The 13,031-nt window shown below is 31.2% G+C and overlaps 1 protein-coding gene across 1 annotated transcript in view; it reads left to right on the top strand.

Moving 5' to 3' along the window:
- Positions 1–13,031, top strand: part of Polr2B (RNA polymerase II subunit RpII140) — a 176,819-nt gene that overhangs the window by 102,718 nt on the left and 61,070 nt on the right. Inside the window, exons 10-11 of the mRNA XM_085817030.1 lie at positions 2,635–2,774; positions 2,859–2,970. Coding sequence (XP_085673156.1) covers positions 2,635–2,774; positions 2,859–2,970 — 252 coding nt within the window. The remainder of the gene's footprint in view (positions 1–2,634; positions 2,775–2,858; positions 2,971–13,031) is intronic.

Below are 13,031 nucleotides of genomic sequence, written 5' to 3'. Positions count from 1 at the left end.
TGCTTCTTTTAAGGTGTAATAAAACAAGTAACACAAGCAAATTTAAGTGTAATTGCATTGCAATTCTAGTTAATGTACATATACAGTATAACTGCATCTATAATTTTATTGTAATTTGTAATTGTGATGCAAGTGTAATTATAAATCATGCAATTGCTGTTACATTGTAATTGAATTATCTGCAATTACAGTTATGTTTTAAATTGTACAATTTATAATACAATTATATTGTAAATGCTACTACATTAATTCATAAATTGAATCAATGAATTGAATTAATTGTAATTGCCTAATTAATAATTACAATTTTGTTTCAGTTGTAGGATTTCAAATTACAATTGCATTGTATGTGCAGTTACAATTACATTGCAATTATAAGTGATTTCAATTAGAATGTAATTGAATTACTTATATTTGCAACTACAATGTAATTGCAGTTATTAATCAATTACTTTGTAATTAAATTATGCCCAACTCTTCAGCAATTTGAACTTGAATTTTGTTTATAACTTTTTATATTTGATAAATTAACAGCAATAAAATTTGTAGTTAAGAAATGATGTATAATATGTAGTATAAAAAAGGATATTTCAACAAGTTTTTATTTTGACATCAGTTGAGAAGGTTTGGCATTTGTAACATTTTGTAGATTAAATTGTTTTGTGCTTTGTGATATTTCTGGGAAATTCAATGGACATTCTTTAAGATACTCTTAGAATACATTATATTTTGGATACTTGTATTCAAAGTAAAAGTGTAGATTAGATATTTTTGCAGCCTCTAAAATATTAATACTATAATATTTGTAAATAATTTTAGTGAAGTTATGTTTAAAATTATAATACAGTCAAGTACCAAAAATCCGCCAACTCCTGAAAACCGCGTTGCCTCTCAAAATGTAATAATTTATAGGTTCCAAAAACCGCAACATGGAGTACGAAATACCAAAGAAAAAATACTTACTGGATAATGACGTCATAATTACCAAATAATAATGACTCATAAGGGAAATATCAAATTATTGACATCATGATAAGAGATTTTTCCCTCCAATCTGCATTGAGGAAAAGAAGCAGACAATTAACTCAACTGTTCTTTCAAGTTCACGCTTCACGTTACACTTTCTGAGCTTTGTTATTTCATGAGATTGTTTAGTGATGTCTTTTATTTTTTTCCTCCGGACATTTTGTGGATAAATTAAGAATATTTTAAATTTCAGCGCTTTTTAATACACTGACAGATAAGAAACGCATTCGTGATTTTACTACTTGCAATGTTGGAAAACATAAACATGTTGCATTGACGGTAATGAAAAAAGTGGAAATTCTGCTAAAGATGGAGGCAGGTGCTCAGTTTACAGCAGAATCGCATGGAATCACCACATGGACTGTGTATGATATATGGAACAGTAAAGAAAAGCTGTTGAAATATTACAGCAACAGTTGATTTTAACACCGGAAATCTTTACATGAGTTGAAATCGGCAAACCTCGATGCTGTCCGGGTTGTTCCGGCAGCGGTGGAGTGATGGGGTACCTATTTCAGGACTACCCTGAGAGAAAAAGGGAAGCAGATTCATGCTGATTTAAAAATACAAGAGCCTAATGTAAAGGAACAATATAATATAATCAGTTTATATATGTAATAGTAATTTAATGCATATAATTAATTATTGTATTAATGTATATAATAATTAAATGTATCTAATATGCCTTATTTGTTTTGCACTTTTAATCTGAATATTATCTTTTCTGTCCTGAAATCTGCAAAATCCTAAAAATCCGTACAACCTCAGGCCCCAAGTGTTGCATATTTCTGGACTTCTACTGTATCTTTTGCATGATGCAGCATGAAAATCTGAAGAGTTGAAGCTGTACCAGAAAAATAAGATTATTGGGGCAAGTGTATTTAACAATCAAGTAAATGGCTATCTTGGTAAATTGGTGAGATACCACCAAGCTGGTGATGGTCTTGAGGACTAATTTTGTTGCCAGATGTGGCGATATTTTTGTCCCTGCATAATTGTAATTCATCCCTATGTGTATCTGTAACTATATACACAGCCCTTATATGTAACTAGAACCATATATGCCTTTCAGTAATTTTGAGAAATGGAAGATACTAGAGATTTTTCGGTAATCAGATGAAAACTATATAAGCCAGGAAAGAGCATCAGTTCATTGTTGTTTAGTTCAGCATGAGTTTAGAGTATTGAGAGATCTCCATGAAAACTTTTAAATGTTTTGCATTGAGTTGTGTTTAATGTTCTTAGTAGTTTGAAGTGTAACTACTGATTATGCTCTGTGATATTGAGAAAAGCTATATGAGTTCCTTTGTGGAAAGTTCTAGAACTATGGAGTGTTTCTTTTGAAAAAGTAAATTTTATCGAGCTATTGGTTCTGTGTACATTCTATCCGCTATGAAACTGTACTAATGCAACTATACTTTTTTCTTTTGTGCAGTGTAATAGGAATAAAAGTATATCTGATATGCAAAAATTAAATTTAGCTTATATACTTTACTATTTTCCTATATAAGTCCAATTTTTATTTCTGTATTTAAAGAAATTCTAATTAGTATTTTTATACTTTGTTGATGTTTTAGCTGGTAAATTTTCCCATTAAATATTTAATAGGGCCATGCTGTAGGACTCGTAAAAAATCTTGCTTTAATGGCATACATCTCGGTAGGCTCACAGCCATCTCCTATTTTAGAGTTTTTGGAAGAATGGAGTATGGAAAATCTTGAGGAGATTGCTCCATCTGCAATTGCCGAGTGAGATTTTTGATGTTTTATTAATTAATGATAGATGATGATTTTTGACACAGGTGCTTCATATATTTTTTTCTTATCCTTTAGAGCGACTAAGATATTTGTGAATGGTTGTTGGGTTGGTATTCACCGAGATCCAGATCAATTAATGAACACTCTGCGGAAGCTTCGCAGACAGATGGATATCATAGTATCTGAGGCAAGTGGAATTTCCTTGTGCAAAATTAGAAATCTTTCATATGTTCAATTAGAGATTTAAATATTCTTGGAATGGTTATGATTGACACTTGTCAACCATGCTTCTACGAATTTTAGTCAAATCAGTCTTTATTGAACTTATTAGTGTTTTTCTACAAACAGTGAATTTGTAAACATACTTGACATTTTATTGTATAGCTTCTAATTTAAACTGTTTATATGAATGCTTATGTGTTACTTTAACACAAATAAGTTTTTTAATTGCAGTAAACTTGTTATGCATGGATGCAAATAAATATCTGCTTAGATGCATTTATTTAACTAGCGAAATACACTATTATGACTAAATTTTAATTTGTCCACTTCATTCTTAGAAATATAATGAAGTAAGGTATTTCAGATTAAGTAAATAGCCCTGTTCCCATTTGTTTTTGTTGAAAAATATTTTATCCAGCATTTTATATTTTTAGTTGAAAATATTGTTCTATCTGGAAGCAGGAGTTGTCAAAACAGAGGTTGCAACCATTTAAGATTGTCATGTAAAAATATTGGGTCATTATATAAAAGCATTTCAAAATTTAGTTATTTATGAATAATTAAGAAACTGAAGTTTTGATCTAGTTAGTCAAAATTGTATGCTGCTTTTAGTGCTTGAATTTTGAAAAGCATCTTAAAACTAACTACTGTTTTAAAATTTTGTTTTATGCATGTAATTTATTTATTTATTTTGAAATCTTAAAAGCTTTTAAATTTGGCTAAAATTGGCAAGCAATCCCGATTTTGCTGTTTGATATTGTATCTATTTTTTATGATTGCCATTCTGTGTGTGATTTAACATTTTGAATGAATATGGAATATGAACTTATAATGGAGCTATTACAAATTAACATTGCTAACCAGAAACAATGCTATCTTCGAATAAAAATTTCTGGTTGCCTGATTGATTGCTCATCTAACTTCTCAAAGCAAGTATTATCAACAAGAATATTATCTATCTGCATTGAAGACAAAAGTTACTTTGACTTTGATTATGACTATGCTTCGAAGCATGACCTAGGGCAGATCCTTTGATCTTTGCACTATGAAAAAAGTGTGAGCACCAAGAAAGTCAAAAACATAAATGATAAGCCAGATCCAATTTGAAGATTAAGGAACAACGCAATCTGCAACATTAACTGAAATAGATAATTAGATAATTTTAGCTTAGCTTATACCGTCCGTTATACATTAAACGTGCATGCGTTAAAGGTATTATGCACATGCGTAAATGCAAAATGTGGTAACGCATGCACAGAAAGTTTGTAGCTTTGAGGTCCGGATTATAGATCATTCTGGATTATGGACGTCCGGATTAAGCTTCCATTCATGTTATCAGTGAATTCAAAAAATTTTCAAGGCTATGGACAAAAGACGTGAATAAACCATTTCAAAATGGGGAGAGGACATTTTGATAATTGTGTGCTGGTATTAGAGAGTATAAATCTGGTAAGGACCAGTAGGAGAAATGCGTATCTGAAAATTTTAATGAATTTGCCATATTTTTATGGAAACCATTCTAGTTTTACAATCATGTGCATGAAAATAATTTTTTCATGGCCAGGTACATATTCAATTCATATATTCTTGCCATAGTGTTGCCACGCTACCTGGAAAACCAGAAAAAGTCAGGGAATTTAAATATTTTAGTCAAAATTTGGAAAAGTCGGGGAAGTTTTGTGCCAACATTGTACACAATCACTTTCTTGGTGAATTATGTATCATGTGAGCATCATTCAGGCAGCTGGTGTAGAGCCAATTTTCGCAGCTTCATTCAAATTGTGTTTTAGAAAAGCAAAGCCAGTTTCCTGGAACTTTGATTTCCAGTAACCTCGCTAATCAAGAGACTCGTATGTGCAGTGCATGTTGAACTAAAGGAAATGCCTTCCTACTCTCATATAAAATAAAATCGGTTTAATGTTAGTATATGGTGCTCATGGGATTTGGCGACATTATTATGAGCAGTAAACAGGTCATTGTGGTGTTGGCAACAATTTTCAAAACCATGCCAAGGCCATAGCATATATTAGGATTTTACGGCAAAATATTTTAAACCTTAATGAATGCCATATTTGTCATTTTGCACTAAAATAAAAAACCAGTAATTAGTCATCTTGGCTAACCATTAGATAACTATATACGTCAAAATATCGTTGATTAATTCATTTTTTAAGTAATTTATTTTGGTGTTCTTCATACCATTTAATGTGGTTTCTTCCCTCTAAATTTATTTATTATTAGTTATTACAGTCAGAAGTCTTTAATCCGGACTCGTTGGGACTTCGGTGATTCCGGATTATTGGTTTTTCCGGATTATATATCATCAGTTTAAATCTAGTAAGATGGCATGCAAAAATTATAAAATTAAAAATATGAAATCATTTATAAAATAAAGAGCAATAATGATCTAAAGGGTATCAACATTTACAAAAAAAAAAAAAAAAAAAAAAAAAAAGCTTAATATTTATTTGTTTACTTTATTAAACATTTCTTTCAACGCGTGCATGCGTAAAGCATACATTACGTATAGTCAAAATTAGAAAATTGCAACCAGAAAACTATTTGATGTGTATTCGTGATATTTAAAATGACGAGGAATTTGATTTAAATCATATCAAAGACGAAGTACATCGAGATGAAATACTACATTTAGTAAGGAATTATAAGCCGAATAAAATAAAAACATCTGCCCTGAATATAAGGATAGTGCTGACAGATCAACTTCCAGTTCATTGCGTGCCGCAACGTCCCCCCGCAGAGCAGTGTGAAATTGATAAACAGATTTTGGAATGGTTAGACAAACAAAGGATATGCCTTTATCCATTTTTTTCAGCAATTCCACTTTTTGTTTGATGGACATCGAAACATGCTTTCGCTTTGTAGATCCTTTGGCAGCTCCAACATCGGAAATTCTTTTTGACATAATTGAAAGTTCAAGCTTACTTTTATAAAATTCTCTAACAGTCTGCAAAAAATAATAAGCTGGATCCAATTTGAAGATTATGGAACAACGCAATCTGCAACATTAATTGAAATAGATAATTAGATAATTTTAGCTTAGCTTATACCGTCCGTTGTACATTAAACGTGCATGCGTAAATGCATAATGTGGTTACGCATGCTCAGAAAGTTTGTAGCTATGAGGTCCGGATTATAGATCTTTCTGGATTATGGACGTCCGGATTAAAGACTTTTGACTGTAATACTTTCAAATTTCAGGAAATTTTCTCTGGCATGATTCTGAAACTAATTGTAGCAGTATGATGACATTCTACCACAAAATTTAATGCACATATTTTTTGCTAAGTATGCTGCGAAATAAATATAAATACCTGAATTTATTTTAAAATATCATTAAATAGATTTCTATCTTTCATTAAGGTGCAAAATGTTGGCAGAAAAAGACTTTTTTTAATCCAGATTGAGCAGATTAAAATCTGAATCTTCAGTGGAAAAAACAACTCCTAATATAGTTATTAGTTCAAAGGGGCTTTGTCCCTAAGGGACTGTTGTTTTCTTTTTTTTGATTTTGTATCGAATCACGCTGAATGTCCGTTTCATTTTTAAAACTATTGCCACCAAATATTATCACCCTGTATTATATTCAAAGAAATTAAATAAATAATTAAATTTATGTATTTAATATAAAAATTTATGCATAAATTTATGTATGTTTCTCGCAATGTGATAAAACAACGAAACCTAGAGCCATCAAATTTTGAATGACGTAATCCTACTTCGAATATGGGCATCTGGAGGCCCACATTTGTATTATTATCAATTTCATATTTGTAAAACTTTAACGAATTTTTGATTAACAAACTCAATGATTTTAAAGCAAGCAATGGCAACATTGTACAGAAAACTGTGTATCGGAAATTCGAAAGATAAGCTCATTTTAAAATTATTGTGCAACATTGCTCTTGAACTGAATTTTATGGTTAAGTGCAAAGAACATGATATTTAATAAATAAAGGTAAAAAATAAAATGTATATATATATAAACCAACTAGCCCTTTGGACATAATTAAAAATCTGAAACCTTTCAGATGTTTTTTTTTGGGGGGGGGTAATAGTACTGTTTTGAGGATTACATGTATGTATATATAATATATGCCATATTTTCTGGTGAATGAGATGTACCCTCTTTTTTATGCACATTTTTATGAGATGTACCCTCTGTTTTACGCACATTTTTGAAGAAAAAACTTTTATGAGTAATCATTATAATGAATTTGCAGTATTTTAAATATAAAGTAATGCAAAGTAATACTTTCTGAAAATACCCAATCTATTGAACCTTTTAAGAACACCTTTCAATCTCCTTGGTCAAAACCCAGACACTTATCTCCAGAGCTAAATGAAGAGTCACTTGAAACCTCTTTTAAATCAGCATCTGAGTTCTCATACAACAAATTGTATTCTGTACCATCCAGAGCATTACTAATGCCACACTTCTTAAACGATTTAACCACTGTCTCTGTTTTCACAGCATCCCATGAAGCTTTGACACATTCACAAATGACGTATTGGCGTACAAGACGCACTCCATTTCTCAGACCTATTTTCATAGGGAAAAAGTGTGTCTTATACGCCAGCAAATATGGTATATATACGTCATTGGCAAATTTGTGTGTTTTCAACTGGGTCCATAATTAATTTACTTCTCAGCACCACCAATTCACACTACAGGGATAGACTGGAATTTTCTTAAAACACACCTGGAAAACCTGGAAAAGTCAGGGAATTTCATTCTCCTGTTTGATTGGCAAGCTTAAAAGCCTAATAATAAGATCTGCATTGACCTTGCAGCATGATTGCTGCTTTTTCAACTTCGAAAATAGAAGCATATGCTAAAGTAGTTTGCTTTAGGCTATGATTTGTGACACTTAACGTTCTTCACATGCTTGCTGTGTATTGAAGCTTTCTTTCCTCCTCACCTTTTTCTCTCCTCCCTATCATTTTCTTCGTTAATGCTTCTTATTAATCACAGTATTTGCATTGTAAATGACATGTCAAAGTATAAGATAATCAATTCTGATCAATTGGCTTTTGAATTCTTGTGAAGTCATATGTAATTGCAAATTTTTGTGTTTTCAAGTGGTACCAGGATTAATTCACCTCTCAGCACAGTCAACATGCATTACGTGGATAGACTGGAATTTTCTTGAAACACACGTGGAAAAACTGGAAAAGATGGGAAATTTCATTCTTCTGTTTGAGTGGCAACCCTGTTGGCAGATATATGGGTTATAATTTGAAAATTGTTTTTTGTTTAATATATCAGAAACAGTTTTACTTTTTCATGAATATAAATTATTTTGTCAAGCCTTCCTAAGTGTAGTAACTTTTCAATACTTTGGCAATTTTAAGGTTATTTTTTGTTCCAAATTTTTAATTTTGATATTTTCAGATTTTATGATTTTTTGAAAAAAGTATGTGTTGATAAGATATCATTAAAATAGTAATATATTAATATTATATATATATATAAATGTAAAAAGAAAAATAAATTGTTAAAGAACTTTGAAAACTAAAGTTCAGTACTAACAGAATCGAGATTATTAAATAAGTTTAAATAAAATAAATTAATACTGTGAAGGAAGTTTTCTTAAATCAAAGAGTAATTAAAATATGAAAATTATTTGAAATTAATTAGGAATTTGTAAAAATTCTCTTAAAGCCTATGTTCGGATTACTGTAGTTGAAAATTATAAAGCAAAATTAATGAATAAAATAAGAAATAAGAAAATGATGTAGTCGATTGAATATTTCCAAATTAGATTGTCATCAGGGGGTGTTTAATATGAAATTTCTCTCACTTACATCAAGTAGCCCAAAAAATTGTTTGTCCTTTTCTGATATAAAGCATTCTTCATTTATTAAATTTAAGTGTCTTTTGAAAATCGAGAGCAACACCCCTGTGTTTAAGGAACCTTGAAATGTATTAAAAGATACTAACATTTAAAAATTTGTCTGAGTATTAAAATCAATAAATAAGTGCAAAGCATTCAAAAAAATCCAAACATATTAACCCCTTGACATACGAATGAAATACGCATTGACACGTAGAATACCATTTAATTTGCCTCAACTGTGGAAACTCATGTGCAAGCTTAAAAACAGAATGTTTTGTTTTCAAATTTACATTGCCATATAACAATATACAGTACAAAGTCCGTAATCCGGACGTCCATTATCCAAAATGGTCTATAGTCCGGACCTTAAAGCCACAATTTTTTTTTTTTTTTTTTTTTTTTTTTTGTATAAGCGTGTGCAAACATTACGCGCCCTATACTTCCCCCATTATAACAACCTGGTTTGTTACTCTTATTAGGTATAGCGCATGGTTTATTTTGTGTGTTAGTACTTGAATAACTCTTATTCATCATATCTGAAACGCGGATTTTCTCATAAATTTTTAATTTCTTTTTAAATTCAGAAATAGTTTTACACCCATACAAAATAATTTTGTTGCTACTCTGATCAGGTATCCCATTGATTGCTTAATCAAGAACTGATGAATCATCAACAGAATCGCGACTGGCTATTTCATGCATGGCAGTTAAATATTCGGAAAGGGATTCACCAGGTTTTAAGTGTCTTTTAAGTCCAGACATAGTCTAAATGAACCACATTTTTTTTCTACTTAGCACGATATTACTTACGTAATCAGAACAGCTTGCCTTAATGATTTGTTTCTCAAATCATTCCAAAATCTATTTATGAATTTTACGATGCTCTGCTGGGGGCGGGGGGGGGGGGGACGTCGCGGCGCGCAATGAACTGGAAGTTGATCTGTCAGCTTCTATCTATCCTCATCTTCAGAGCAGATGTTTTTATTTTATTCGGCTTATAATTGTACTACTAAGTGTAGTATTTCATCTCGATGTACTTCGTCTTTGATATGATTTAAATCAATTTCCTCATCATTATAAATATTACAAATGCACATCAAATAGTTTTCTGGTTGCAATTTCCTAATTTCGACTATGCGTAATGTATGCTTTACCCATGTGTGCGTTGAAAGCAATGTTTAATAAAGTAAACAAATAAATATTAAGTTGATTCAGAAGTCAAACAACAAAAATCAGCGTTAATTCACAAAATTTTCACAGGACTAGTTTCGATGGTTTTACCGAACCATCATCTTCAGCTGCAAAACCGCAAATGAACAAGATAGGAAATAATGTTTAGATAAGATAAGAAAGCCTGGACAAGAATAAGCAAGTGGCGCCATCTGTTGGCGAAACCAGAACTAAAACATAATTTCTCTAAAAGCCGAAGGCAAATTTGGATTGGAATTAGGATCGTTAACTAGAACAGAAAGATTTTTATGAATGTGAAATGCCTCTAGAAAATCCAGTTCTCCAATGGAAGATGTTTTTTGAATAATTTTGGCAGCAGAAAAATTGAAAGTGTGATTTTCGGACCAACAATGTTGAGCAACAGAAGACTTCTGTGTTTCCTTTTTTCTAACATATGCCTCATGTTCTTTGACGCGAAATTTTAAGGCTCTCTTAGTTTGACCAATGTAAATTAAACCGCACTGGCAAGGAATCCTATAAATACCCCAGGAATTCATATCCGGAATGGGGTCCTTTAGTTTAGAAGTTGGAATTTTATTGATGGGAGAGTAAACAACCCGAAAGTTAAATTTCTGCAAAATATGTGCAACTTTATAGCTAATTGATGGAAAGAAGGGAATGACAACAGAATTTTTATAATCTCCTAAAATAAGAGTGTGGCTTTTAGTGTGTTGAGATGAGAATTTTTTAACTGCTTGATTAATAATGTTGGGTGAAAAGCCCCTGTCAATAGCTATTGCTTTTAAATAATTTAGTTCTTCATCAAGGGCTAGTTTGGAGGAGCAAACTTGAAGAGCACGGAAAACATAGGAATAAAATGAAGCTAACTTTTGTTTAGTCGGATGACATGATTTAAAGTGTGGTGGAAGGCACACCGATGAAGGTTTACGGTAAACTGTAGTACTTATGAGAAAATCCGCGTTCCAGATATGATGAATAAGAGTTATTCAAGTACTAACACACAAAATAAACCATGCGCTATACCTAATAAGAGTAACAAACCAGGTTGTTATAATGGGGGAAGTATAGGGCGCGTAATGTTTGCACACGCTTATACCAAAAAAAAAAAAAAAAAAAAAAAAAAAATTGTGGCTTTAAGGTCCGGACTATAGACCATTTTGGATAATGGACGTCCGGATTACGGACTTTGTACTGTATATTGTTATATGGCAATGTAAATTTGAAAACAAAACATTCTGTTTTTAAGCTTGCACATGAGTTTCCACAGTTGAGGCAAATTAAATGGTATTCTACGTGTCAATGCGTATTTCATTCGTATGTCAAGGGGTTAATATGTTTGGATTTTTTTGAATGCTTTGCACTTATTTATTGATTTTAATACTCAGACAAATTTTTAAATGTTAGTATCTTTTAATACATTTCAAGGTTCCTTAAACACAGGGGTGTTGCTCTCGATTTTCAAAAGACACTTAAATTTAATAAATGAAGAATGCTTTATATCAGAAAAGGACAAACAATTTTTTGGGCTACTTGATGTAAGTGAGAGAAATTTCATATTAAACACCCCCTGATGACAATCTAATTTGGAAATATTCAATCGACTACATCATTTTCTTATTTCTTATTTTATTCATTAATTTTGCTTTATAATTTTCAACTACAGTAATCCGAACATAGGCTTTAAGAGAATTTTTACAAATTCCTAATTAATTTCAAATAATTTTCATATTTTAATTACTCTTTGATTTAAGAAAACTTCCTTCACAGTATTAATTTATTTTATTTAAACTTATTTAATAATCTCGATTCTGTTAGTACTGAACTTTAGTTTTCAAAGTTCTTTAACAATTTATTTTTCTTTTTACATTTATATATATATATAATATTAATATATTACTATTTTAATGATATCTTATCAACACATACTTTTTTCAAAAAATCATAAAATGTGAAAATATCAAAATTAAAAATTTGGAACAAAAAATAACCTTAAAATTGCCAAAGCATTGAAAAGTTACTACACTTAGGAAGGCTTGACAAAATAATTTATATTCATGAAAAAGTAAAACTGTTTCTGATATATTAAACAAAAAACAATTTTCAAATTATAACCCATATGCCAACAGGGTTGCCACTCAAACAGAAGAATGAAATTTCCCATCTTTTCCAGTTTTTCCACGTGTGTTTCAAGAAAATTCCAGTCTATCCACGTAATGCATGTTGACTGTGCTGAGAGGTGAATTAATCCTGGTACCACTTGAAAACACAAAAATTTGCAATTATATATGACTTCACAAGAATTCAAAAGCCAATTGATCAGAATTGATTATCTTATACTTTGACATGTCATTTACAATGCAAATACTGTGATTAATAAGAAGCATTAACGAAGAAAATGATAGGGAGGAGAGAAAAAGGTGAGGAGGAAAGAAAGCTTCAATACACAGCAAGCATGTGAAGAACGTTAAGTGTCACAAATCATAGCCTAAAGCAAACTACTTTAGCATATGCTTCTATTTTCGAAGTTGAAAAAGCAGCAATCATGCTGCAAGGTCAATGCAGATCTTATTATTAGGCTTTTAAGCTTGCCAATCAAACAGGAGAATGAAATTCCCTGACTTTTCCAGGTTTTCCAGGTGTGTTTTAAGAAAATTCCAGTCTATCCCTGTAGTGTGAATTGGTGGTGCTGAGAAGTAAATTAATTATGGACCCAGTTGAAAACACACAAATTTGCCAATGACGTATATATACCATATTTGCTGGCGTATAAGACACACTTTTTCCCTATGAAAATAGGTCTGAGAAATGGAGTGCGTCTTGTACGCCAATACGTCATTTGTGAATGTGTCAAAGCTTCATGGGATGCTGTGAAAACAGAGACAGTGGTTAAATCGTTTAAGAAGTGTGGCATTAGTAATGCTCTGGATGGTACAGAATACAATTTGTTGTATGAGAACTCAGATGCTGATTTAAAAGA

The sequence above is a fragment of the Stegodyphus dumicola genome, chromosome 5 (genome assembly GCF_044657685.1).
Source record: "Stegodyphus dumicola isolate Sdum_Otavi_A_Nest chromosome 5, ASM4465768v1".
NCBI lineage: Eukaryota > Metazoa > Arthropoda > Arachnida > Araneae > Eresidae > Stegodyphus > Stegodyphus dumicola.
This window is presented reverse-complemented; position numbering and strand designations above follow the sequence as displayed.